We start from the raw sequence: 26,283 nt of genomic DNA on the forward strand, positions 1-26,283 counted from the left end.
GATACCATCCCAATCCTTCATCATGCTTCGTGTTTTCATAACCGGCTCCTCGGATGGACTGGGATCCTTGACAGCGCAGCGTCTGGTGCGTCACGGTCACCAAGTGATGCTACACGCCCGCAATTCACAAAGGGCACAAGACGCCCTGGCAGCGTGCCCCGGGGCGGCCGGATGCCTGGTGGGTGATCTCTCGGACCGCGCACAGATCCTGAAGCTGGTGCATGAGATCAATCAAGAGGGCCCCTTTGATGTGGTGGTCCACAACGCCGGGCTGTACACGGGGGGGTACCGGCGCACCCAGGAGGGTTGGCCCAGCATCTTTGCCGTCAACACCCTGGCTCCCTATATTCTCTCCTGCCTAATCGAACCACGGCCTCTGCGGCATGTCTTTATCTCCACCATTTTCCCCAATGCCGCTGACCCCTCTTTGTACGACCTCACCTGGCGCGCCCGCGGGGAGCAGGACTTTCCCGACATCCAGGCCTACTGCGATACCAAGCTTCACGTCTGCCTAATGGCCGCAGCTCTAGCACGGCGCTGGCCGTCCGTGCGTGCCAATTCTCTTGACCCCGGCTGGGTCGCCACCAAGCTGGGCGGTTGGAACGCCACAGGGGACCTGGAGGCGGGAATCGCCACCTATATCACGCTGATCGAGGGCAAAGGGGACACCAATGCCGTCTCCGGTCGGTACTGGCGTCACAGCAAGGTGCAGCCCCTTCCCATGGCTGAGGTTGGGGATGTTGCGGTTCAAGAGCGCCTGCTGGGCGAGTTGGAGCGAATCACCAGGATTAGGGTTCCCGCGGAGGGCGAAACTGTGGGACAAGGCAGTGAAGAGACCTCGTCGCGGCAGCCACGCGGCTGATCTATACGTGTAAGCCATTAATCACATCAGATAGTCTATATAGGCCTCTGACAAAGTGATACCTCGTTTTGCCCCTTCTCCGCTCGAGGCTTGTGCCAAGTGAGGAGCCGTAAAGCTATTATCATGTCCAAGTTGGTTGAGCAGCCGGGATAGTTAGCATAGCCACGCAGACGAGAAGGAAGACAGCAACTACATAGTGCCTCGATGGACATGCCAGCACGGACTCCCGCCAAACAGATATATTCCTCGCAGCAGTAGGTAGTGAATACAGTACATGTCGCGACACCGTGAATCCCGTCAAACATCAGCCGCATCAGCGACGGCCTTTCATCCCTGCCTGCCTTTTCCATTGCGCCGTGCCACGAAACGACCCATTAAGCCCTCGTTCCAAACAATTCCCCCAACCACCACGTATTTCCCGGGATCAATGAATTCGATATCAAATTGCCGAATGATCTGTTACAGTGTTAACCGGAGCTGTCTTGATTTGTGCCTTCCTGGGTGTGAAATAGGGGCGGGCCTCAGTGGTTTTACCTCAGGGATCAATTTCCACATCTCCAGCGTCGCAACGTCTTTCCCAAGACAGGTCCGAGGCCCAACGCTGAAGGTAAACTGAGCAGCCTCCAGTTCCCGCGTGCGCTGTGCACTCTCGAGCCAGCGCTCTGGCCGGAATTCGTTCGCGTCGGAGCCATACACTTCCACACTGCGTTGCAAAGTGTAGGCGTGGCAGGCCATTTCGGTCCCCGCGGGGATGTGATGGCCGTTAATGATCTTACCTCCCGGAGGGCAGACACGTGCGAACAGATTGGTGGCCGAGGGATTCAACCGCATGGTCTCCTTCAGGCAAGCCACCAAAAATGGCAGATGCTGCCGAGTCTCCTCATACTGAATCGGGTGTGACAGGAGGCCCTGCTGTTCCACAGCGTCGATTTCAGCCCGGCACCTTGCCCAAGCTTCGGGGTGCTGCAGCAAGAACCGCAGGGCGCTGCCCATGGTCGTTCCGGTGGTGTCTGCTCCGGCTTGAATGAGAAGGACGACATGGGCGCGTCGCTGCGCCGCCGAAAGTGGTTCGCCGGACGGGAGACGGGCCTCCAGCGCACTATACAGGCGTTAGGAGTCTTGGTCAGTAAACAAGTTGCGGTTTTGCTGGCGGGCAAAGCTTACTGCTGCATGAAATCCGGGGAGTGAGGATATAGGCCCTGCGCGGTGGCCTTCTCCCGCGCGGTTACTTGGCGATCTGCCTCGTTGAGCATCCATCCAATCCCCGACTCACTACGGATGGAGGGCAGGATCCAGGGCCCGAGGGGGGAGGTAAGGATGACTTCGCGGAAGAAGCGCGCTCGCCCCGCAAAGGCGAATAGGTTGACGTTCCGCCGCCAGCTTCCCAGGAGATCTCGCTCGTCACGCTGGTTCTGGACGAAACCAAAGGGCTCGTTAAAAGTCATAATGGTCATGATGTCGGCCGCGAACTCGGAAACTTTCTCGCTAAGACTTACCACACGGCCTGCCGCGGCATGCTCGTGCATCTTCGTCATGAACAGCTCAACTAGCTCGTCGAAGCGCTTCTCCCAGGCCAGCCGCAGCTTGCCAATGGTCCAAGGGGCGTTGGATAAGGCCCGCCGGAGCTGTCTGTGGGCGTCAGACTCGAGCGTGGTGAACAGGTGCGGTGGCCCCAGCGCCCCACTGCCATAGAGCCGGGACTTGGTGTTACATTGGGGGTCCCAGTAGATCTCCTTCAACGCGGAGGGCCGCGGGAACATGAGGATCGTTGGGGTGACCCGAATGGGTTTCTCGAAACCGTATATCTTCACCAAGTAACTCAGAAACTGTGGCTCCATTCGCAAGACAGAGATTGTGGCCAGCACCACAGAAAAGGAGCAGGCATACCAGGGCCCGGGGAACTTGGCCAATGGATGCAGGTAGAGGTTGTAAATTGCGCGCATCAAGAGGGTTGCGACTCCGATTGCTGCCAAGGCAACCGCAATATTGCTCCATGTTGGGAAAATGTCCTCGACTGGAAGGTAATGCAAGAGTCGCATGATCCTGATCCAGCAAGCGGGTTGAATTGGTAGAGACGAAAAAACTTCCGAGAGGGAAAGCCTAGGTTATGTAATTATCAGAACAAGGATTGGAATAATGATGGCCGGGTCCCTTGATCCTTGATGCTCGGATGCGTTATAATTTATGAATCCTAAGGGAGTAGGCTGCCTAACCGCGGGTGATAAGGGTCAATAGGTCAACCCCTCAGCAAAGCTCGGGAAATGAGATTACTAGATGAGACGGATAGTGGCAGCCAATATTGCCTCTTTCCCAATATTTTCTGATAGCACTAAACCATAAATAATCGAGCTTATCGGCCACAAGGACCTAGTGACGTAAAGTACGTTACCGGTACTATAGGATAAGCTCTCGGTACCGAGGCTTGGCTGGATTCTACCCAGGCGTCCTTGCATCTGATTGGCTACGAATGATGGGTCTTCCCTCGTCGAGAACTTCTGACACGCCTACATTCCTCATTCTTCTCATAGTCGATCAATTCGGGATCATCCGGTATCCCCCGGGTCAAGATAGTCATAACTCTTGTCTCCCGTGCGCTGCTCTCGTATGGAAATCCGATTGAAACTGATATCAGTGGCAACGGAGCGGTAGCCCACGGTCACGAATTGATAGCCCGAGCATCATATCAACACTTAGGACAAGCTTGAAGCCAGCCGTACCTTGTTCCTAAATTCTTATCGTTGGTCTGTTCTCTGGTCTTGCTCCGGGGGGAGCGCTTCGGCCATGGCGCGGAGAACCCAAGATCGATACCATTCATGATTGTGGAACCATATGTGTAGGAACTAATCGCCAGGTGGACTGTCAGTGGTTGATTAATGCTCCAGGTAGGCTCATATCTCATTGGCTACCCAGCACCAGCTGGCATGAAGCAAACTGGAAGGCTTCCCAACTCTCCCGTTGGGAAGATAAGGGGTCCTAGTTCATCCCCGTCCATTCTTCTCGCCACACACCCTCTCGTTGGGCATCCGCTATCTTAAAAGGCAGCGCCGTGTAGTTTATCCAAACTGAATACTCTGCTGGTCCCATACCCTGGCTGGGATCGTGATTGAGCTCTATCCCTAATCACGATGACGACTGACATTGAACTCACCCCCGCCAAGAAGGATGTTGCGCTGCCGGAGATTTTGTCTCCTGAAGGGTCTCTTAAGGACGCGAGTGCCTCCTCCGTGGGAGAGATCTACAAACGCCGGAATATTCTCGAATGTCTACGATACTACGAAGCTATCCTCGACCATAAACTTGGAGTGGAGAGCCAAGGCCCTGAACGAGTGCTACCCGAAAACCGCCAGCCCCCCAAATTGTGGTACATGTTCGTCATCTGGGCGTCGAGTGGGACATTTGGATTGGGAAACTTCAGTATTGGTACCCTAGGGTGGAGCTATGGGTTATCCTTGGGGCAAACCATCCCAATCATGATGTTTGGGATTCTGCTGGGTTGCATGACTGCCGTAGGTCCACCCCAAATTGTTGGTTGCTCTGTGACTTGCTAAGTTCGAAACGTACTCCAGGCCTGGTGTGGCACTCTTGGTCCAGCCACTGGCCTGCGTCAGATCTCAGTCTCTCGATACAGCATGGGATGGTGGTACGTGAATTGTCTCTTATCTGGCTTGCCAAGTCACCTCTCGGCTCCCGACTGACCAGCAAACAGGCCGACTAAAATCGTTGCGATATTCAATATCTTTGGACTTATAGGCTTCGCTTCGGTGCAATGCATCACGGCGGGGCAGGGACTCTCCGCAGTGTCTGGCTACAGTCTCTCCATTCTCGTTGGCATTGTCATTGTGACAGTTTTGGCCCTGGTCATTGGATTTGGCGGGTACCGCATCTTGCTCGTCATCGAGGCCTACTTCTGGGTGCCCTTCTTTCTTTTGACCCTCATTCTGTTTGGTGAGACCGGAGATAAGGTATCACTACAGCAACCCGCCACCGCATCCGGGATGAAGTTCACTGCCGCCGTTTTGAACCTCCTCGCCAGTTCCTACGGATGCACCTCGATCTTCTGCTCCTGGATCTCGGATTATTTCGTGCATTATCCGGCTGATATATCCCGGGTCAAGGTATATTTCCTCACCATGTTTGGAATGTGGATTGCCAACTTCGTTGGAGTGCTACCGGGCTGCCTCATCGGCTCAGTTTTGGCCCAGAATGCCAGCCTGGCCGCCGCCTATGATGCTCATGGCATCGGCGAAGTCATGCTCCGCTTGATGTATCCGTCCGGTTTTGCCAAGTTCGTCATGGTTATCTTCAGCCTCGGGGGTAGTAAGTCTTCCCTCCCCAACCACTTCTGTCCGTGAGGGCTATCACCCCCGTCCTGCCTGCCCATGGTATCTGACAAGGCAAACAGTTGGCTTCGGCGCCATTGCCATCTATTCCGCTGCGCTTGCCGTCCAGCAGCTTGCAGCTCCGCTTCAAATGGTCCCGCACTTTTTCTGGAGCCTGGCCTCATTCGCCGGCCTGATGGTGCTTTCTATCGTGGGAAAAACAGCAGTGCCAACCTTCTTGAGTAATATCTTAGCCCTGGTCGGCTATTTCAACACCATCTACTTCGCCATTCTCTTCACAGAGCACGTTCTCTTCCGCCGGGGTAAAATCACCAACTACGACCTTGACGGCTGGAATAACCGGTCGCGACTGCCTGTTGGCTATGCTGGCTTTGGGGCGTTTGTTGCTGGCTGGGTGGGGAGCGTCCTGGGGATGGTGTCCTCATTCTATGTGGGGGTCATTGCCGAGAGGATTGGTGGTGGTGACGTGGCCAACATGTTAGGGCTGGTCTTCGCCCTCGTATCGTATCCCCCACTCCGGTACTTGGAGTTGCTTTTCTGTGGCCGTTAGTCAAATTGTCTTCAGGCTGCTTTGGTGCCCTATAGTCCTTTTGTCATTTGCCTTCCTTAGTGCTCCCGATGAGGCTGGGGATAGGATTTTAGGTCGGCGAAATTCGCAATCAGGAAAATTACAGAGTTGTTCAATCATCTGACGACTGGCCGTTCAACAGTAAGCCTCGGTGCTATCTCACCGACTACCGAGATCGGCGTAGAGTGGAGAGATATGTAAATATATGTCTGCCATCCTCTACATCTACCCTATCCATAAACCCATATGTTCTCATTCGTTCAAGAAGTTCCACGTCATCAACCCATGGATTCCGGGGGTAGACTATACAGCAAAGTGGCAATTGTCACCGGAGGTGCCGGGACTTTGAAACTGGCATTTTCCAAAAACTTCTCCGTGATGTCACCCAGGTTATCGTGGTTGATATCCTCCCCGCCCTTTCCGACCGAGTTGCCGAAAAGTTTGCCTCAAACCCAGCAGTCATCGCTCTCCAAGCCGATGTCGCTGCCGAGGACGGCTGGGAGCGCATTCTGAAGTTTCCTCTACACACGTTTCAGCGTCTGGATATCGTTGTAAATAAAGCCGGCGTGAATCCTGGCGCTTGCGCCACCATTGACACCGCCGAAGCGGACTACGACCGCATGATGCGGGTGAATGTCAAGGCGCTGTATTACAGTGTTATAATGGTCGTTCCCTTCTTCCTCCAGTCCAACCGCGAGGTCGGATTTATTAAGGTCTCGAACATCCCAGCCTCGCGGCCCCGACTGGGCGCAGTCTGGTATGCTGCAAGCAAGGCAGCTCTGACCACGGCCAACCGGGGATTGGGGCTGGAATGGGCTCCCCATCATGTGCAGTTCAATTTCGTGCAGCCGATCCTAGGCGACACGCCAATGTTAGTCTCAATAATAATTCTACTATATTCTGATGTCCCCGCTGACTTGGTCGAGCTTTAGGGGGGACGCCTCGTTCTCAGGTGGTGACTCGGTCGAAGCGTAAAACCGGGCCTTAGAGACAATCCCAATGCGTCGATTAACAACACCGGCAGACATTGGAAACACCGTAGCTTGGTTGTCAAGTGATGAGGCGACGATGCTGACGGGGGCAGTGGTCGTTTTGGATGGCGTTCGCGGAATATGGGGTAACGTAAAGGAGATACTTTAGTTCCAGTACCCGGTCAAGGAAGATTCTTGTGCCCTAGTCTAGTGGCTAACTTTCACCTAAGACTATCTTCTTTATCGCCGGTGCATTCCCCCTGCACTGCTCTGCAACCTAGAGCTTGGGAACCTTGGGATTGGGCAATTCTCGTCGAACAATCTTGCCACTGGCCGTTCTCGGAATTCCGTCGACGAAGAAGATGCCCCCTGTAAACCACTTATACCGGGCAAATCGTTCTCGGGTCCAGGCATGGAGCTTCTCCACCGTCACAGCGGGACTTTGGCGAACCACAAATGCTCTGGGAAACTCTCTGTCTTGTCTGCTCCGTCGGGGTCGGGTGTCAGTGGCCTGAAATGGCTAGCATGGAAAAGAAGACAACGCACTCTTTGTAGGCCACGACAGCCGCGTCCACGACTCCTTCATGGGCCATCAAACCGTTCTCCAGCTCTGCCGGAGAGACCTGAAACCCGTTCACTTTAATGAGTTCCTGGTTCGGTCAGTCTGGTCACGGCGCTGGGTCGATTGCCAGGTCTTTAGAGGGGGTAAATCTAGGTATACAGTACCTTCATTCGATCCACGATATAGAAGCACCCCCGATCATCCACATACGCAATATCACCCGTGCGCAACCACCGCTGCCCTCCCTCAATGACAAAGGCATCTTTCGTCTCAGCTTCACGCTTCCAGTACCCTTTCATGACGTTGGGGCCCGCCACCCAGAGCTCGCCCAGCGTCCTTCCCTCGGCAACCACACCTCCATCGAATTGACGCTTTTCCACCGGCACAATCCTTGCCTTACAATTAGGGCTCAGCCAGCCGATGGATCGCCCATCGTCCTGGTCATCCAGGGCGAAGCCGGTCAGGTTGGAGGTAGTCTCCGTCATCCCCCACCCTTGTTTGACCAGCACCCCGTTGTGCAGGTACAGTTGTTGGAATCGTTGTGCGGTAGCTGGATCCAAGCGAGCAGCGCCACTGGTCATGGATTCAATGCACTTGAAATTAAAGCGACTGGGGTGCTCCACCTTGCAGAGCATGGCCAGCATGGCTGGTACGACATTGATAAATGTAATGCGGTAAATATCCACAAAGGTGAGGTACTGACGCAAGTCGAATTTGGGCATGATAAAGACCTTGGCACCGAGACGAGGAGCAATTACACAGAAATAGGATTGTCCCTAAACCTCGGTGAACGTATTCCACGATGTCAGATGAGGTGCAGTCCTCAGAGCAGCGACATCCCGTCGGTGGTCAGACTCACAAAGGCATGATACATCGGTACGGCCGCGAGCCATCGTTCACCTGAAGTATCGAGTCTGTCTCGTCGCGCGCGGCCCGCCGTGGTGCCCTCTACCAGGAGGCGCTTCGCTATGATCTGCTCGGCGTTGGCGATGATATTGTAGTGGGTGAGTTCTACGCCCTTGGGTAGTCCGGTAGTCCTGTTCAAAGAATGTAGTATGAGTCCCGCGGCGACGAAGGAAGCCATGTTTCGATTGCATATCTTTGAACATACCCACTCGAATAGTTGATCACCGCCGTCGTCGTCATCGCCTCCTCCACGGAGGAGATACGATCCCGTGTCCACAATCTCGCTTCTTCGCTCGAGCTCCAGATATCCGTCCATCGCCGGATAGGGCTGGGCCGTCCTTGGTCGGTCCGCGAGGCGTCTGGGACGTTTGGGGCGACCAGCAGGAGAACTCTGTCCAGAGGAAGACGGGCCTTCCGTGCTGCTTCAATAGCGACCTTTGATCCCTCAAGGCTCGTTATGACGGTGGTGGCCTCGGAGTCACGTAGTTGGTATTCAAGCTCTAACCCTCACCACCCCGTGTCAGAACGATGCCCAATGCCTTTTGAGAAGTTCACTTACCATGCACGGTGGCCGAGGGCGAAGCTCCGGTAAACACGCCGCCGGCAGCGGTCACTCCCCAGACCACAATGGGGAACAGCAAGTCATTTCCCGAGTACAGGAGGACCTTATCTTGCTTTCGGAGCCGCATAGTCTTTTGCAGACCACAGCCGAATTGCTTGACCATGAGCTCAGCATCTTCGAGGGTATAGCTGACGTCCGGCGCTGTAGCATCGAAGTATTGCGGCGATTTCCGCGAGATCGCGGTGCCCGCAGAAGTGATGTAAGAAAAGAGATCCGTGGCGGGGATTGCCACCGAGATAGGAGATTCGATCTCACCTCGGTCGGAAATCCGCAATCGGTCGATAACTGCCATGATGTCGCGAGAAGAGAATGACGCTGGCCTTCGATTCCCGACGACGACGGTTCTGGCTTGGTTCTTATGTACCACGTCTTGTGATCAGATGTTAAGAGTCGATGATTTGATCGATCTCGGTACCGAGCGAGCAACGGGCCTCGGATATGCAGTAGGGTAGTATTTTTAAATTTTGAGGGCCTTCGCCATCAACATATCTTAACCAGGCCAGGCTGTGAGAATTTATGCGGTGCACATACTAAATGACTCTCGCAAATAGACTCCCTACGTTCGAAGGTGCCATTCAAGTCAAGATCCAGCGCCAGGGTGCCTATCTGGCCGATCTTAGCTGGGAATGGTCGGTGGGCCATGGTGAGTTTTCTTTTCTTTCCCTTTTTTTTGTATTCCATTTAACCGAACGCAAAATCACACTGCAGCCCTAGCGCATCTATGCTAATTGATACACAGTGCCTAATGGAGGCTATACCGCCGCCATCTTTTACCGGGTGGCAGCCACGCATTTCCAAACGACACAGCCGAACCGCCACAACGGTTGCGCCAGACCGATTGCAATGCAATTGTCCTACTTCCGTCGATGCCAGGTCGGCCCTGCTACCTTCCTGGTGGACGATATCAAGCTTGGAACTCGCATTTCGGTTATTCATGTCACCCTCATCCAGGCCGATCGTCCCGTGGTGGCCGGGTACCTGACCATCTCCGATAGCGTTTCCGACACTGGAATCTCGATGGCCACCAATTGGAGTATCGGTAGCCCCGTACGCAGGGGTGCACTTCCGATGGTATCGTGGCCTCCATCGGACATGAATGATATCAATTGGAGGAAAGTTGTCGTGGCGAATCCGGCGTTCCGGCGTGCTGCAACCAGGGTGGAATTATACCAAGTAAGCGAGCGCGGTGACCAGATCTCCACCCCCCGGCCACCTGGCGTTGGACAATGGGCGCGACTCCGACCGGGCGGCCAGCAGGAACCTGACAGCAATGCAGAGTGGACAATGGAGTCTGTCTCGTTCCTGTGCGACATTCTCCCCACCGCACTTGGCCCTCTAGAGCATTGGGTGCATCAGAAGTACAAAGGCGATGAGAATGTTGCTGGGCCCCCCGGCCCTCTTTGGTTCCCCACTCTTGCCCTCAATATCGACTTTAAAACATGTGCTCGGACGGACCTGGGCGAGTGGCTCTATAGCCATATCCACATCAAGTCGGTTCACAATGGACGGTTAGATGTCGAAGTTGTGGTTGTAGATGCCGAGGGAAATCTTGTTGCGGTTGCCACCCAGATGGCTCTGATCATGTCGAGTGAACGCAATGCCATGAAAAAGGACCGCCAAGAGCATCTATGATCATAGTTCTCAATTTTCTCCTCTTTGTCTACTTCATGGTCTATATATAAAATGAGACTAAATCAGCGCGATTCCTTGTTCTTTGCGTTTGGATTGAGTTGCACTGCAACCGATGAAACTCAGACCGTGCATTTGAGGAGTCGCATCATTCTCTTATTCTGCCAGGGCGTGGCTTCCATTGAGAAGATGTACATAGTTTGCCCAGAATTCCTCTTCGTATGAATCACGCTCATAGGGAGATGAATCAGTTGGGTTTGCGGTCGGCAACAGATCGAGGAGAAGGGCGTTCTCGTTGGGCGTCAAGCGAAAACTCTCGAGAACCCGATAAGAGTCAATCTGGCTGCGCTCTGGACGTTCTCTGGGAACAGTTTGCCCGGTTCTGGTGGCAGAATTTATCTCGTTGGGCGTCTCGGCTTGCTTCTCGGCTTCTGCCATACCACGGGACGATCTTTTGATCAAGAGTGGGTTGAGATGAGGAATGCAAAGGAGCGAGGGATCGATATACTGCGGGGTGCATGGCTGGCCCTGCACTGGAGACATTGCCGAACAAGGAATCTCGCTGGTGGCCGTTCTTCTGCAGACCCCTGTCATGGGCCTTGTGCTGTGGCACGGTCTAAGGACCTGCGGCGACTGAGTCGCTTGGGTGGACATGAAGTTCCTGCGCTGCAAAACCTTCTCAACCTGCAATCCCCTCCTCATCGATGGAAGTTGCTCTATGGCGACTCTCTTATAGCTCGGCATTGTCAACTTGTGCCCAATCAAAGAATATGCCGAGCACTGATATGCATACACTTGCCGTTATTAGCTTCATCTAATGTCTTTGATTTCTTCGACAATCAGTCGAGGCATGCGATCGAACAGGGTTTATTGGTGAGCAATGCCGAGTTCCTAAGCTTTGTCATAGCCCACACCTCACAGAGTTAACGAAACCCGGGAATACCCTCAATGACCAGCATAGATCTCGCTCAACACCGAGTAGGAGACCGCGGTATCGTTGTAGTCATCTGGGGGCCAGATTTCGATTCCCGATGCTCGCGAGCTCCATAACTCTAACATTGGTTGCTGCTCAGTACAGATCAAAAGCTAATTCTAGTACATGGGCGAGGGAACCTCCGCAGGCTGCACATCTTGTCCATCCACTAAACCATAATACCAGGTCAAATCTCGCCCGTCATACTCCCGTACTTCAAATCCATCCCCAAGGTAGTTAAACCGATTACTAGTTAGATACGAAATCTCATAGTCTTCATATCGCGGCGCCTGGAGGACAGTCAAGTAATGAATTCGTGAGCCCGGCCAGAGCTTCGGCTTGCGGCCGACTTGGCCCGCCTTAAACCACGAGCTGCAAGGGCCAGACCAGGCTGTCCGCTTCATATAGAGGTCTGCGTGGCGGGTGAATTCTTCGGCGGCTTGACGTGAGACCTGGATCCGGCGAATGTCCTCTACCTGGGCCTTGCTGATGATATGGAGAATGTATTTAGTGAAGGCCTCGATCATAGGGAGCGCCGAGCCGTGGCCTAGGGGTCCGTAGGGGGCGCTGAACATGAAATAGTTGGGAATTTCGGGAAGGTTAAGACCGAGGTACGCGGGGGCGTCGGCGGGCTCGTCCTGGACGTTGCGGCCATTGGCGATAAGGGGGAAACGAGGGCGGAAGGTGGTGTCAAAGCCCGTGGCGCAGACGATGATTTCCACCTCATGGTGTTGGCCGTCGGCACTGACAAAGCCCGTCTGTGTGATTGCCTTGATGTCCTCCGTCCAGACCGTGGTCTTGTCCTCCGTCAGTGCTTCGAGAAACCCGTTGCCGGGAGTCGGTCGACGACAACCAATCCCGAAGGTCTTGGGCATCAGCTTGTCAATCAAGTCTGATTTCTTCGCCAGCTTTTCCTTCATCTGGGCCTCCGAAAACTTGCGCGCCTGCAGAGCCTCGGGAGAGTCATTGACGACCAGTCGAAACCGGACGTTAAGCTCCGACTCAATGGCCTTGCAGTACCGCAGGTACAACTCCGGATCGTCTCGGAACTGCTGCTTTGTGGTCTCGGAATATTCGAAGTTAGCACCTCCGGCGCCTGCGTACTTGGGTGCAAAACCGGCTGTTATCCAGGTAGGGGAGCGAGCGACGATGTGTAAATGGTCGACACTGGGGAGAATGTTGGGGACAATCTGCACCGCCGAGCTGCCAGCTCCAATCACCAGCACGCGTTTGCCATCCAACTCGACCGCATCGTCCCAGTTTGCACTGTGAAGTCGAGGTCCATTGAAGGTGTCCAGTCCCCGGATCTCCGGCCATTTCCACGTATTGAGGTGACCGCCACCATTCAGAAAGAAATCGGCATAGTCGTCGAAGGCGGTGGTCGGGTCCTGGTCGCGCACGACCGTGATCCTCCATTTGGAAATGGAATCTAGCCACTCGGCCCCAACGATTTGATGATTGAACTTGGCAAATCGCTCCAGCCCATTGCTCACGGCCACATCTTTGAAATAGCCGAAGATCTCGCGGGACCCGGCATAGTACTTCGACCAGTCAGGCTTTCGTTGCCAGCTAAACTGGTAGCACACACTGGGGATATCACAAGCGCATCCCGGGTACCGGTTCTCGAGCCATGTGCCACCAAGATCGCTGCTTTTTTCGTAGATAGTCAAACTGACATTATGTGTTTGCGTGGCCACGGAATGGGCGAAGTTGATCCCCGCGGCGCCCATGCCCATGAAGATAACCTTCATAGGGCGACGCGTCCCCATGGGTGTTTCGCGGATACGATAGCCTGCTCGTGCATGCTGGCAGCTGGTTGGGGTGATCGAACCCATGTTTTGAGTGCGCGGTATCTCGGAGTTCTAGTCGAAGCTGTCTTTCTGGAGAAGGGGGCTGGGGCTGGAGCTGTTGAAAGTATGCAATATTATAGATTGGGCAGCACTGAACCCTTTGAATATGGAGCCAAATCGGATATCCACATGCTCGGTTGTAGATCATGCAATATCGCATGCGGTTGTCATTCTTCGAAGCCTCTCCCCCGGTACCGAGGCCTGGACCGGCACCGAGAGTCAGACCGGACCAGCGATTGAGGCAGAATTCCATTTGAAATATTTCGTCGTTATTGGCACTCCCTTGAAAGACAAACGTATCAACAAGAAGAAGCAGAAGCAGAAACCGAACGCAAAGATGGTCAAGCTCTGGAAGCTGCTCCTTCAGAATCCCGTCCGGTCCTGTCGGTTTCTCTACACTTTCGGTGTTCAAATCCTTCTGATCGGACTGCGGGCTATTCTCCTCCCCAGACTGCCACATTACCAGACGCTGCGTTTGCAGCTTCACCGGGCATACTGGTCGTCCAGTTCCTACTACTTCCCGGAGCTGATCCATCGATTGCCTGTCGTTGACTGCCCCCTGGCTCGCGCGCGCAGAGTTGGCGCCAAATTCACTGGATATGTAATCCCCGGAACAGCCGAGCTCCGCGCGAAACCGAATCACAAGCGACAATGTGTTGTGATCTATGCCCACGGCGGCGGGTATGCCCGTGGCGAGGCCCGGATGTATCTTAACTACATGGATCGATGGGTCACTGGCGCCGCGAAGGAGGGACTGGAACTTGTGTTTCTCAGTGTGGAATATCGTGCGTTCCTCCACTTTCTCCGGTTGTTGCATCCCCTTATAATTGATTCGTCCTCATCGCACAGCACTCACACATGAGGCAACCCAGCCTGCTCAGCAACAGGCCTTTCTGCAGGCCTATCAGTATGTCTTGGGTTGCGGGATATCACCGTGCAACATCGTCTTTATGGGCGACTCGGCTGGAGGTAGGACTATATTCAAATCCCGGATCGCCCTTCAATGTACACAGGCTCGCCGGCTAATAAGCAACTTGGGACAGGTGGTCTTTGCATTCTGAGCTGCCTAGCAGCCAAGCAGGACCATCTTCCCCAACCGGCAGGCACTGTGCTGATATCACCGTGGATGGACATGTCGCTGAAGGCCTTCGAGGGTGGGAACGCCCTCGTTGAGACCGACTACATCGTAGCGGCCAATACGACTGTGCCTAAATTTGTCGACGCCTGGCTGGGCAGCGAACCTGGAAAGTCGCCCAAGGTCAATCCGCTGTCCTGTGCGCCCTCTGCGTTCAGTGGATTCGGTCCAGTCTTGATTCTGGTTGGTGGGGGCGAGTTTGCCCTACAGGAAGGAAAGGATTTGGCTGCTCTGCTTGAGAAGGCTGATGTTAGGCACCATCTCCAGGTGGAATGGGGGCAGATGCATCTGTATGGCCTGGGCTCGGCCTGGGTGGATCCGAGCGTGCGCAGAAAAACAGACGCAATGATTCATCGTTGGATGTTAGATTGTCTGTCTCATGCGTAAGACTATTTGTGTAGTCTCTAGCACCTGGCGAGAAATAAATGCCCCGCTCCGCACAGGCATAGTACAGATCTCTCAACCGAGAGATTACAATTCCCTGGTCTCTAAGAAATGCGTTCGAGTCCATGGCCAAAACAATGGCCCGAGGGAATACAAACCATGCGTACGGCGGACGATTGCACCCATCGGGCAAATACCTTATTTTTACAGTCAAGTCCATTTACCGCCTTCTTGATTCCATGTATAGGTATTATAAATATATATAATTGTGATATATTACAGGCTTTTAGAATTCTGCTGGCTTTATATACTATTCATATGATTCTATCTATAGCCTTTAAAATCAAAATCTGTAATAGTTGTGTTTTATAATAAAATACTATGTTTTTAAATTCTGATGAATAATTACTATTATAGACCTATACTTAATCTAGAAATCTGTAAGACATAGCTATAAATTAAGAATTATTAGTTATTATAAACTAAATTATTGAGACTAATCATAGACCTTGGATTCTTAATATAAGCAATGAAAGGACTTGATTATAAAAAGTGTATTTGCCCGATGGCCGCAATCGTCCGCCGTACCATGCGTGTTCTTGCCGTCAGAATGGCCGTATTTATCCTTTGTGCCCCGAACAATATACTGCGACAGCAGAAGTTAAAAGCATCGCAACTCAGACTATCTATACAATCCAAATACATCAGTCCAAGGAAGCTTGGGCAGTGTTCAATGAACCACCTCATAGATCTCGTACTCCACCGCCTGTACATCCCCCCCTTTGAACCATCTTCCCCTGCCTACGAACTGCGTCGTGGACACCCATTTGAACTTCGGATCTACACCCAGTCAATATTGGCACTGACACTGCTGTTAGTAATCAACAGGCGCAAGCGTTTAGGCGTACCACTGATCTCGATATTGGGCGCACTCCACCAGTGATGGTTCCCGAACTCCGTGGTCTGTGCATCCGGGCTCCAAGTCATGAACTTCTCCGCCGCCTCGTCCAGCCGCAGATACCCGTTATAGTGAATATAGACACACTCCCCGGCCTTGGTGCGCCCTTGAGTACGCACATCTAAGTGAGCGGTGTTGGTGGTCTCGTCAAACAAGATCCAGTCACTGCCACCAGTGACGAGAGTTGCGTCGAGCCCCTCTCCTCTCGTTCCCGGAATGCCGCGGAGGAAGCCACCTTCCAGCGCAGTGATATGGCGATGGGGACCTGCGCGATGCTGGCCAGCTTTGATAGTGTCGGTCCCCATGTGGCCTCGGAGATGGAAGACATGGTTTAGCTTAGGGGGTGTTCTGGTTGCCATTGTGTGCAATTGTTGGGGTAAACGAGGTATCCCACGAATTTGGTTCACCTCTAGTAATGCTCTTCCGGCCTCTTGTATCTATCTCCATATTCAAAGCCGAGGGCTTCGGTATTTGCTCAGTTCCCCACAATTCCACTCATTGCTCCCTCTTTCCCCGCCCGGAATAATTTCCAGGGTGGATTCGGTACCGAACTGGAATGCGGGGGGTTGGGTCTCCACTACTCCACCTAGTCAGATATTTTTAATTGTACCAGGATCTAACCAGTACCGCAACTATCAGTGTTTGGAACATCGCCAGCGACGCCGTGGATCGCCGTGAGTATTCTCCTTCGACAACTTGCGAAACCTTCCAATCTGAACCACAACACCGCCCTCTATGACATCCAATCCCATGGGTCTTACCAGACTGTCCCAATTGAATTGTCCGTCAGGCACCAGACTGCACATCCTCAACTTGGGAACCCTTCAAGCTGATGAAGGATTTCTCATTCGCGGGGCCAATACCAGTCTGGTGAGCGAGACGAACCCGGTGAGCAAGCGGCGGGACTTGATGGCCATTGCTGTGTTGATTGATCATCCCGATGCGGGACTGTTGCTGTTCGAAACTGGCTGCGCAGAGAATATCGAGACGGTACGCTAGTACAGTCCCTGTCTCTGTATCCCCTTGCTCTGCCGCGGGATACTGAATTGAATCATTATTAGCAATGGGGTAGACCCATGACCGATGTCTTTCCTCGGACGGAGTACAAGGAGGAGCACAAGCTACCCAAAGCGATTAAAAAGGCAGGATACAATATCAAGGATATCAAAGGGGTGATCTTTGGGCATCTGCACATCGACCATGCCGGGGGATTGGAGCACTTCAGGGGAACGGACGTGCCGAGTAAGTAGCATCAATATTTCTTGTTCTGCCTGTACCATGGATTTCAAGCATCTGATTTCTGACTGATATAGTATATGTCCACGAACTCGAGTTCAAGCATGCCTGCTGGGCCGTCGCTACCGGCGCTGACCGTGGGGTCTATCTCGCCGATTACCTCAGCCTTTCCAGTCTTAATTGGCAGACGTTTCATGAATCTTCCACTGATCTGTTCCAAGGAATCACTCTCCATCATGCGCCAGGTCATACGCCGGGTCTGTGTATCATGCAGGTCAATCTGGAACGGGACGGAACCATCATCTGCACAACGGACCAGTACCATGTGAGAGAGAACCACCTGGAGAAGATGCCACAGGGCTGGCTGGCGCGGGAGCACAATGACTGGGTCCGAAGCTCCGCGATGGTTAATCGGTTGCAGCGACTTTTCAACGCAAGACTGTTGTATGGCCATGACAAGGAGGTAGCTGAGGCTATGATCAGAGAAAAGGAATTTTTTCAATAGATCTGAGTTGAACCAATATAAGCATTCCTATTCGCGTGATATCACGTTAAACCTGAATATTTGGCTGGGCAATTCGGCTATACCTCATAACACGGGCGACGGATGCTCCTCGAAAGCAAGCGGAACAGAGAGAGCGCAGACGAAAGGAGGGGGGCCATTAACATGTCAATACCTACCTTGGACCATGCCATTATGCTTCTACAAGGGAGTGATGAACAGAACGGGCGATCTAGATCTTTTTCCGAGTAAAGCTCATGGCTTTTGGACTAAGTATCTTTCCGGTAAGGATATTTCTTATACAGCCTCTAGAAACCATAAACAATGTCCTGAGGACACTACTGTTTGAATGATATGTATTCTTCAGATAAAATATACTAGTCTAATATTGAAGGTGCATGATGTATATGTCGCACAGCTCAGCTGACGTTGTAGGATTTGATGAATGCTGAAATGACGAGATACAAGGAGTGCCCCGTTCCCATCTTTAATGCCGAACTGCCATAGCCCCCAGCATTTTCTCCCGAAGTAGTTTCCTCGGCATGTTCGACCTGAGCCTTTTCCATATCACCTAGGGGGGTATTCGGAGCTCCAAAAAGGGTGGCACTTTTTTACCCTTTGTCTTTGGGAGACAAACCAAAGGGGGCACCCCTGAAGCGTCAAAATGATAAATACTAGATAGTACTTCAATTCGACCGGGGCGAATACAGTTGATGCCGCCTCGGTATAGACGGGAAAGTAATCAGCGGCTGGCAGGGCTCAGGAGGGAGTACTCTCACTCGGTCATTGTGTGGTGGGTGGGTGCGTCTGTGGTAAAGCTAGGGCACGACATCAGAACGCACGTAAATTGACTTATAAGCCAAGGCTCTTGCGGTTATCGTCGGTACCGAAGCCTGCAGATTAAGCTTGACCCTAGATGGTTGATTGTTGCACTATTCCGTGTTTGTTCTCTCCGTACAGTACCCCGTGGGGAAATGCGGTCCTCCGCTCGTTGGGGCATGTCAACTGTGGAGAAGAGGGGCGTGGCACGTTTCTGTGCTCACACCCAACGTGTATTGAACGATCCATCGCAATTCAATACTTTGTAATGAAAGCGTATGGTAACTTCACATACTCTTCGGCTGCAAGGCTGAATCTTGAGATTTGGACGCTGGATGTATTTTTCTACTTAAAGAGTCAGTGTATACTAGCGGAGATATGGCAATCTTCACGTTACTTATTGAGCAGGTCATGAAGCCTTAACTTAAAGGTACAGACCTATTAATCATCACTCCACTCATTGTCCTACGTCAGGAGTGGGCAGCAGCCAATTGATTATGCTGTTGAATCAGACGTGGCGGGGTACTTGTATCATAACTGAGTACTAGGTAGATGTTAACTGATAACTTATCCGCGGGGCACCCCCCACTGACCCAATCACAGTACAGTACATAACAGTACAACCCACTCCAGCTGCGCCATCTCTGCTTTCCGTGCTGCGTATCTTATCTTGCTATCTTCCTATCCTTGTATCAACATTACCCGAGGCTGATCGCCATCTCCATCCCCATCCTCATCCCCTCCCCATCCCCCTCCCCATCCCCCTCCCCATCCCCTCCCCATCCCTTTCTATTTTCCCTTTTCCGCTTGACAAACTGCCCTGTATCATATTTTGAGCCTGAGGATGAGTGCTGCGCTGGGGAAAAAGCCGACTGCCTGTGTGCCCTGCCACGAACGGAAGGTGCGCTGTGATTCGACGGTGGTGGGAATCCCCTGTACTCGGTGTACCAGGCGAGACCGAGCGGACTCTTGCACTCTCCTCGAACGCGGGGCCAGGAACAGTGCCACCAACAACCCTAACAATTCCAGCAAGCGTCGACGTACAGTCCATGACAGCAATGAAGCATTGAAAGATCCTCATGATCCTGAGCCTCAACCGGAACCGGTCTATCCCTCCCCGCGTCCGCCAACCCCAGCGACAAGTGTTCCACCACAGCGCCATGCCTCCTTCAGTCACAGCCAGAGCGATGTGGCCCAGGGTCTGTTGGATTTGTCCCATGCAGGCACCACTACCTCGATATCCGAGACACTTCTGCCTGGGCCACATCAAAGTCATCAGGGTCAGCCTCATCCGGTCTACTACCTGGCTGCGGATGAGGATGCACATCTGGAGACCTTATGCCTGATGGCCGATGAGAACCCAGCGATGCCATCCCCGGTACCCTTGTCCACATCGGAGCAAGGGCACCAGGTAATTGAGTACTACGGTGAATTGAATTCCATCACCGTCCTGAGTGAGATCTTGGGCCAAGCCCAGCGCCGGTTGATACGCCTCGATCTACCGGGCCCTGTGGCGGTCGGCGCCCGGTCAAGGGAGCTCGCCGGCTTAGATGACGCTGATATCGCTTATCTGCGTGCAAAGCACGTGCATGATTTCCCTCCCACAGCGATCTGGTGAGATTGATTTGCCCCTACCCTCGGAATGTGGCGCGTAACAGGGGCTGGAGTCCCTGGACTGACGCCCTGCAGCCGCAACTTCCTGCACCTGTTCTTCAAACACATCTACCCGTATACCCCGATCCTGAATCGACAGCAATTGATGGAGGACTACGAACGAGGCAGTTGCTCGAGCTTTCTTCTCTGGTCCATCTTGGCGAACGTCGTCCCATACGCCGACTCCGACCTCCTCTTCGACTCCGGGTATACTGAGTGCGCCATCGCGCAGAAAGACTATTTCTCGCGAGCCCGACTGTTGTATGACTTCGGATGCGAAAAGGCCCAGCTGAATCTGCTACAGGGATCGCTGCTTCTCAGCTCGTTTCAGAACTCCTTTGCCCCGGACAAAGACTTTCGATTCTGGTTCCACAACGCCGTTCGAATCGCGTTGCAGATGGGGTTCAATCGACGGTATAGTGGATCGGCTGAGAGACATACCCAGACTGAGGAAGGGAATAGAAGGGCTAATCGATAGTAGGGACATGGAGAACCATCTTGACCCATCGACTCAACAACTGGTGCGACGGATCTGGTGGGTTTTATATGTAGGCCAATTCCTTCTCTCCGACCGTGCAGTTTGCTCACAACCACACTAACGTGCACAACCTTGTTGCGGGGGCCAGTCGCGCGATATCTGGTTCTCAGTGGTCGGATTCGCAAATGGAAGACTCATCGATGATCACGGGATACAATGGCGTCTCCCTGGGGCAGAAGACTGGGCTTGCGAGCAAGCCCTTAGTTCCCAGCATAAAGACGTCATTCCCCAAATTACTCCCCTCCACCAACATTTCCTAACCGAGAATTGTCGGCTGGCGCTACTTGGTAGGTGAAGTATCGCTCTATAATTTACCTGATCTCCCCTAACCCAAATTCTTTCTTTTGGGACAGGCGCGCGCTTTCTCAACCTCCTGGGACCGAATCGCCCAACTCCCGCGATCGCAGAAGCTCAAGCGTTCATTCATGCGCTCACGGCGTGGCGGACTTCCTTCCCGGAGGATTTACTTCTCGACCGTGTCACCCACTGGGACGAAACCAGTGCCTGGGTTCTGTTCCTCGGGTCCATGGGCTATCGACTGGAATGCTCCTTTTACCGGACACTGCGGCAGCGGGCCAGAACTTTGGTGAACAAGAGCCTTGAATTGGCGACGTGGGCGAGTGACCGACTCCGGCGATGCATCTTCGAACTCGATACCGTGTTGAAGAGGGCGATCGTCAACGATGTAGCACGCTTTTGTCCACCATCGCTGTATGATAAATCCCCCTGGCTTGCCAATGAGAACCAACCTCAGCCGACCGATCATGAGATTTACTAACCTGTCTTGCCTCTTCTGCAGAATAATCTGCATCTCACATCTCCTGGTCTTCCAGCTGGACGTCGTCTTGGATTCCGGCGCTCCAGAGGCACAGAGAATCGCCTCTAGGGCGCAGATCCACACGGGCCTGGCATATCTCCGGGCGGTCGGGGATCAGTGGTTGAATGCCAAGTGGACGTTCCGGGTGTTCGATAGTGTGACGAAGAGGCTGGGAATCACGATGGTAGGAGAAAGGCACGAGCTCCTCGATCATCATGATGAGAGATGGCCGCGACTACCAAATGCAGGATTGGCGGAGAGTGGGCTCTGGCGAGACGATGGGGGGGCTGGAGCTGGGGTATTGCATAACGGACCGGTCGGTGCCGGGCGCTCGGCGCCGACGCAGCAGCACCCGCAGTGCGGGGATGAACTAGCAATGCCCGATCGCTGGATTGAAAGTCTATTGACGGAGAATCTGATGAATGGGTTGGATGGCGGGTTGTTCAGTCTCGTCCCACCATAGCCACTCGATTATACGATAAGCTACAACTTGCTTAGAGAACGGACTCTCACTCTCGGCATATGTGAGGATTTGGTCAAATGCCCGGCTCTCTCTATAGTGTATTCGAATGTTTACCAAGAGCGGCCGAGCTCCATTGCCGAAGCCCTACCCCCCGAACCATGATCCTTAAATTTGCACTATTCCCTACATTCTCTTAGCCCCACCCAACTAAAAATGACAGAACCCATTCCCCCTCGTCCGACACACTCCCTTGCCGGCAAAGTCGCCATTGTCACCGGTGCGGGGGCCACGCCGGGCGCAATCGGCAATGGCCGCGCTGCCGCCATTCTCCTCGCAGAGGCAGGCTGCGCCGTGGTATGCGTCGACCTGAAGCTCTCGCTCGCCGAGGAGACGGTCCAGATGATTCAAGCCGACGGTTTTGGGCGCGGGGTCGCCATAACGGCGGACGTGACGAGCCCCGAAGACTGTCGACAGATTGTCGATCTTGCGCTCTCGACCTACGGCCGTCTAGACATTCTGGTCAACAATGTGGGGGTCATGGGCGCCAAGGGGAGCGCTGTGGAGGTGAATCTCAATGCCTTCATGGACGGGCTACGCACCAATGTGGCCAGTATGGTGCAGATGGCCAAGTATGCCATCCCCGTGATGGCGGCAAATGCCGGGCAGTGCGCGGGAAGCATTGTGAACATGTCCAGTGTGGCCGGGTTGCGGGGAGGCACGCCGCATCTTCTGTACCCAACGAGCAAAGGGGCGATTGTGAATATGACCCGAGCCATGGCAGCCAACCATGCTGCTCATCGGATTCGGGTGAATTGTGTCTGCCCGGGTATGCACCACTACTGGAAGCTCCAATGCTCGATACTTTACTGAATGGCTGCAGGCATGGTATATACGCCCATGATGTATCAGAACGGTAGTGGGGGTATGAGCCCTGCTGAGCGAGAGGCACGCAAAGCGAGGAGCCTCTTGCAGACCGAAGGCAATGGGTGGGATGTGGGCGCCGCGGTGCGGTTTCTCGCAAGTGATCTCGCTCGATGGGTGACCGGGGTGGTCCTCCCCGTGGATGCTGGTACCACGGCGGCTACGGGGATTGGGATGCAAGGACTTCATACGTCGAACCTACCACCTGGAACGAAGCCCAAAGCTTGAATCGGCGGTGGGTCTTTTGTGAGTGTCTCTTGGGATAGTAAGGATTGGTCTAGAATAATGACTACTACACTCGGTGATTATAAAAAATAATACTACTCGATATATAATGAAATATGTAAAATAATATGAATCTTAGTTAAGCAGCCTTCTTAGCAGATAATGACAAACTATAAGATCTGCAGCAGGCAGTAATAAAAAGACAGCTTAATATTAGCCTAATATAAAGTGTAAGGGCCCTGCGAGCCCTTCCGACCTTCGCGGTTGATATCGCGAAGGAATGTATATAAAAGAAGGCCTAAGGCATTAGCCACGTGACGGCTAAGCAAGGTGGTCACAGAACCACCTAAGGCAGCGGCAGTCCTGCGAAGTTAGGCAGATCAGCAATAACACCTTAAGGTGTAATACTACTATCTCGGCTATTGCAAAGGACATCTGTTTACTACACTATTTCACCCTTTAGCCCTTATATAATGTATAAACCTGGAGGTCTGTATATTATTTTCTAATAGTAAATTTAAGTTTTATCATTTTTCCCCTCTTAGGCGCCTTCTAAAAGAAAAGTTAATAGTAAAATAATTAAAAAATAATTTTTGATAAAGTACTAGTACAAATGAGAAAGTTTTTAAAAAGAAAACTGAGATTTTATATTATGTAGTTAAAATCAGCTCTCTAAAAATATTAAATATTTATTTAAAATTTATTTAAAATTTATTAAAACTTTATTAAAATCTTATCTTAAGATATAATTAGAGTGTGTTGAAGTGTTAAGGGAAAATGGGTCAGTTAGGTATAGAATAGTAGCAGTCTATTGATTTCAAGACTAATCCTTGCTATCCCAAAGGTATAGCAAGTTTCTAAAAGTTAAATACTAGAGGAAGTTTTTAAGTTGTTAATATTATAACTTTTCTATTAGAGATATATAGGCAAGCTGTTGGTAGTTTAATATATCCTTAGGAATTATTTATAATAATTAGGCTCCCCTTTATATACAGCTGTCCTTAGCAGTATAATAATAGTATAATAGTACTATTTTAATAGGTAAGCTAATCTGTTTAGTAAATATAGTAGCAGTAGATAGAACTTTTCTAAAGCTAGTTTTAGTTAGATATAGTTATTATAATTTAATACTATTCTGCTTTAAAAATATTATTATTTTTTATATAAAATATTAATATTATAATTATATATTAATATTTGTACTAGATAACTTTTTTATTATCTAACTTTGTTGCTGTCGCGCTTTGTCTATATTTTTATATTATTTTTATTATCTATTGTTATCAAATCTACTTTATAAGTATAAGTATATATATTCTTATATTTCTAATACTACTAAAATACTAACAGATTACTATAGACTTATTAATAAATTAAAATATTTATACTGTTAACTTTCTGTTTCTTAGCCGCCCAGTTTTTTTTCTTTTATACTATATAGTACTTAAAGTGCTTGTATATTTTAATTAAAAATTTTAATCCTACTAATAGAAAAAACTTTATATCCTGCTGTATTTTTAATATAGTATTATTAGTAAAATATTAGTAATATACTGCTAAAAAAGTAAACTATAGTTTAGTAAGTTTTTTTCTTCTAAAACCTATTCTATTTTCTTTGTTTCTATACTATTTTAATATATAAACTAAATATAGATTAGACAGCTATAGTAATACTTAGAAATACTACTAATCTTACTACAGTTTTAGAATAGGCTAATTTCTTTTAAAATACTAAAAATAAAAAAATCTGGAATTTAATATTATATTATCTAGTTATTTATACTACCGCCACTCTAGCCGGTAAATTTACTAATATAAAAGAAGTATATTATATAAAATATTATATTTCTACTACTATAAAAAAGACTATAGGTGTAAGTTTTAGTATTAATATAATAAATAAATACTAATAGTTTAATAAAAATATATAGATATTTACTATAATTTTATAACTAAGTACCATACTCTAGCTATTTAGACTAGGGGTGATTCTAAATACCTCTATCTTCTATCCAGTAATACCGGCTATTTATTTTGGTTAGTAGCAGTAGTTACTTTTCTAAATAATATTATTTAAAAGATTATTTATTTATATTTAGATAGATAGAAGGCAGAGAAGCTGTTGGTACAGATTCTACTAAATAGTTTTTTTATAAAGTTAAATAAAGACCTATAGAATTAATATTATTTTATTAGTATTTATAGCTTGTTTTAATACTTTTATATCTTTATAATATTATTTTACCTTATTAAATATATATAATCCGGGTTTCTATTGTTGTTTTTTTGTAGTTTTAATATATAGTTATAAATAAAATAAATATATAATATTATTAATTTATGTTTTTTTTATTATAGTTTACATGCATGTTGCGGATGCTTTATAGTTATTTTATTATTTTTATTATATATTAATTTTAATCTGTATTTTATAAAGTAGGCAACTGCGCCCTAATTATTAAATTTTTAAATTTTTTATTAAGTATTTATTAAATTCTCTGCTGGTAACTATTAGTTGTATTCTAAAAACTATTTCTATTATTTTATTAAATAAAACTGGTTTTTTTAATAGTATAGACTGTTTAGTACCTGCTCTACCTCCTACTTTTTATTTTTATCTAGATCTAATATTAGTAAAGTTTTAGGGATGTCTTCTCTGGCTTTCTAAAATTCTAGTAATAAAATATAAAAGATATTATACAGCTGAGTATATTTATTAGAAAGATATAAATAAAACACCTATTTTCCTATAGTTTTTAGAATTCTAAAAGGCCCTATAAATTTTAGGATTAATTTTTAAGGAGTTTCTTAAATTTAATATTTGCTGTAGATAATTTAACTAAATCTTTTTATTTAAAAGTATAGACTGTTTTAATTTTTTACTTAAAGGCTAGTATACTGTAATAATAATTATAGTAAATTAAGTAGCTTTTACTTACTTTCTACCAGTTTTTTTATAGATTTTTTTACAGAGTCTTTGTTACGGGACGGATGGATTGTGCTAATCGAAACGTGCCTTAGAACAAGAAGAAATAGCTGAGGAGCTATTTCATCTGTTCGTACGAAATTCTTTTATATGTGCGCTAAGCTAGTGCTAGTTTAGTACTTAGCGTGCAAGGCCTTAGGTGCCAACTGGTGCCTGAAGCCGAGCTCTATAACAGGGCCTTGGTCCCATAACAGTCTTTAACTTTTCTAGCCTTTTAAATATTAAAGGTACTCCTATTTTTATAAGATTATTCTTAATCTAAAATCTAAATTTTAAAAAAATAACCTATTAGTGCTTTAAAAAGTGTTATTTTAATAGATATATTTAAATAGTTATTATAAGTAAACTCAGCTTTATTAAGCA

At 49.9% G+C, this 26,283-nt stretch overlaps 13 protein-coding genes across 13 annotated transcripts; 8 read left to right on the plus strand and 5 right to left on the minus strand.

Annotated features, from left to right (window-relative positions):
- Positions 1–22: 22 nt before the first annotated feature.
- On the plus strand, positions 23–965 carry BO82DRAFT_383456 (short chain dehydrogenase; the record flags this gene model as incomplete). The annotated part of the gene is made up of 2 exons (XM_025638016.1): positions 23–793; positions 906–965. 2 exons carry the CDS (start codon positions 23–25, stop codon positions 963–965), a joined length of 831 nt encoding a protein of 276 aa, XP_025492110.1.
- Positions 966–1,088: 123 nt separating this feature from the next.
- BO82DRAFT_414845 (cytochrome P450) lies at positions 1,089–2,901 on the minus strand (the record flags this gene model as incomplete). The annotated part of the gene is made up of 3 exons (XM_025639938.1): positions 1,089–1,318; positions 1,397–1,961; positions 2,027–2,901. 3 exons carry the CDS (start codon positions 2,899–2,901, stop codon positions 1,190–1,192), a joined length of 1,569 nt encoding a protein of 522 aa, XP_025492111.1. The 3' UTR covers positions 1,089–1,189.
- A 1,086-nt stretch (positions 2,902–3,987) lies between these two features.
- On the plus strand, positions 3,988–5,787 carry BO82DRAFT_414850 (uncharacterized protein; the record flags this gene model as incomplete). The annotated part of the gene is made up of 4 exons (XM_025639939.1): positions 3,988–4,368; positions 4,429–4,502; positions 4,569–5,179; positions 5,265–5,787. The coding sequence occupies 4 exons, from the start codon at positions 3,988–3,990 to the stop codon at positions 5,750–5,752; spliced, it is 1,554 nt and encodes a 517-aa protein (XP_025492112.1). The 3' UTR covers positions 5,753–5,787.
- A 268-nt stretch (positions 5,788–6,055) lies between these two features.
- On the plus strand, positions 6,056–6,910 carry BO82DRAFT_374552 (NAD(P)-binding protein; the record flags this gene model as incomplete). Its single annotated transcript, XM_025637427.1, has 3 exons — positions 6,056–6,145; positions 6,211–6,645; positions 6,761–6,910. 3 exons carry the CDS (start codon positions 6,056–6,058, stop codon positions 6,908–6,910), a joined length of 675 nt encoding a protein of 224 aa, XP_025492113.1.
- Positions 6,911–7,018: 108 nt separating this feature from the next.
- BO82DRAFT_402128 (acetyl-CoA synthetase-like protein) lies at positions 7,019–9,123 on the minus strand (the record flags this gene model as incomplete). The annotated part of the gene is made up of 6 exons (XM_025639303.1): positions 7,019–7,223; positions 7,288–7,391; positions 7,468–8,079; positions 8,163–8,340; positions 8,415–8,709; positions 8,769–9,123. 6 exons carry the CDS (start codon positions 9,121–9,123, stop codon positions 7,019–7,021), a joined length of 1,749 nt encoding a protein of 582 aa, XP_025492114.1.
- A 242-nt stretch (positions 9,124–9,365) lies between these two features.
- Positions 9,366–10,839, plus strand: BO82DRAFT_414880 (thioesterase family protein; the record flags this gene model as incomplete). The annotated part of the gene is made up of 2 exons (XM_025639940.1): positions 9,366–9,474; positions 9,571–10,839. The coding sequence occupies 2 exons, from the start codon at positions 9,366–9,368 to the stop codon at positions 10,461–10,463; spliced, it is 1,002 nt and encodes a 333-aa protein (XP_025492115.1). The 3' UTR covers positions 10,464–10,839.
- BO82DRAFT_364793 (uncharacterized protein) lies at positions 10,617–11,114 on the minus strand (the record flags this gene model as incomplete). The annotated part of the gene is made up of 1 exon (XM_025636971.1): positions 10,617–11,114. One exon carries the CDS (start codon positions 11,112–11,114, stop codon positions 10,617–10,619), a length of 498 nt encoding a protein of 165 aa, XP_025492116.1.
- Positions 11,115–11,552: 438 nt separating this feature from the next.
- BO82DRAFT_283155 (flavin-containing monooxygenase) lies at positions 11,553–13,268 on the minus strand (the record flags this gene model as incomplete). Its single annotated transcript, XM_025631397.1, has 1 exon — positions 11,553–13,268. One exon carries the CDS (start codon positions 13,266–13,268, stop codon positions 11,553–11,555), a length of 1,716 nt encoding a protein of 571 aa, XP_025492117.1.
- A 352-nt stretch (positions 13,269–13,620) lies between these two features.
- Positions 13,621–14,805, plus strand: BO82DRAFT_364795 (alpha/beta-hydrolase; the record flags this gene model as incomplete). Its single annotated transcript, XM_025636972.1, has 3 exons — positions 13,621–14,068; positions 14,133–14,252; positions 14,327–14,805. The coding sequence occupies 3 exons, from the start codon at positions 13,621–13,623 to the stop codon at positions 14,803–14,805; spliced, it is 1,047 nt and encodes a 348-aa protein (XP_025492118.1).
- Positions 14,806–15,532: 727 nt separating this feature from the next.
- Positions 15,533–16,145, minus strand: BO82DRAFT_414886 (DUF3237 domain-containing protein; the record flags this gene model as incomplete). Its single annotated transcript, XM_025639941.1, has 2 exons — positions 15,711–16,145; positions 15,533–15,642 (listed from the first exon to the last, which is right to left on the minus strand). Exons 1-2 carry the CDS (start codon positions 16,117–16,119, stop codon positions 15,533–15,535), a joined length of 519 nt encoding a protein of 172 aa, XP_025492119.1. The 5' UTR covers positions 16,120–16,145.
- A 365-nt stretch (positions 16,146–16,510) lies between these two features.
- Positions 16,511–17,501, plus strand: BO82DRAFT_402134 (N-acyl homoserine lactonase family protein; the record flags this gene model as incomplete). Its single annotated transcript, XM_025639304.1, has 3 exons — positions 16,511–16,750; positions 16,822–17,002; positions 17,074–17,501. 3 exons carry the CDS (start codon positions 16,511–16,513, stop codon positions 17,499–17,501), a joined length of 849 nt encoding a protein of 282 aa, XP_025492120.1.
- A 1,610-nt stretch (positions 17,502–19,111) lies between these two features.
- BO82DRAFT_432278 (uncharacterized protein) lies at positions 19,112–21,862 on the plus strand. The gene is made up of 6 exons (XM_025640778.1): positions 19,112–19,931; positions 20,007–20,384; positions 20,452–20,518; positions 20,597–20,795; positions 20,862–21,219; positions 21,308–21,862. The coding sequence occupies exons 1-6, from the start codon at positions 19,162–19,164 to the stop codon at positions 21,786–21,788; spliced, it is 2,253 nt and encodes a 750-aa protein (XP_025492121.1). The 5' UTR covers positions 19,112–19,161; the 3' UTR covers positions 21,789–21,862.
- Positions 21,863–21,980: 118 nt separating this feature from the next.
- On the plus strand, positions 21,981–22,944 carry BO82DRAFT_432279 (SDR family NAD(P)-dependent oxidoreductase). The gene is made up of 2 exons (XM_025640779.1): positions 21,981–22,614; positions 22,669–22,944. Exons 1-2 carry the CDS (start codon positions 22,002–22,004, stop codon positions 22,935–22,937), a joined length of 882 nt encoding a protein of 293 aa, XP_025492122.1. The 5' UTR covers positions 21,981–22,001; the 3' UTR covers positions 22,938–22,944.
- Positions 22,945–26,283: the final 3,339 nt, after the last annotated feature.

This window comes from Aspergillus uvarum, assembly GCF_003184745.1.
Source record: "Aspergillus uvarum CBS 121591 unplaced genomic scaffold BO82scaffold_26, whole genome shotgun sequence".
NCBI lineage: Eukaryota > Fungi > Ascomycota > Eurotiomycetes > Eurotiales > Aspergillaceae > Aspergillus > Aspergillus uvarum.

Coding starts and splice junctions, on each gene's coding strand:
- BO82DRAFT_432278 (XM_025640778.1), top strand. CDS start 19,162: ATGAGTGCTGCGCTGGGGAAAAAGCCGACTGCCTGTGTGCCCTGCCAC. Junction 19,932..20,006: donor TTCCCTCCCACAGCGATCTG/GTGAGATTGATT, acceptor GACGCCCTGCAG/CCGCAACTTCCTGCACCTGT. Junction 20,796..20,861: donor TTGTCGGCTGGCGCTACTTG/GTAGGTGAAGTA, acceptor CTTTTGGGACAG/GCGCGCGCTTTCTCAACCTC.
- BO82DRAFT_432279 (XM_025640779.1), top strand. CDS start 22,002: ATGACAGAACCCATTCCCCCTCGTCCGACACACTCCCTTGCCGGCAAA. Junction 22,615..22,668: donor GGTGAATTGTGTCTGCCCGG/GTATGCACCACT, acceptor GAATGGCTGCAG/GCATGGTATATACGCCCATG.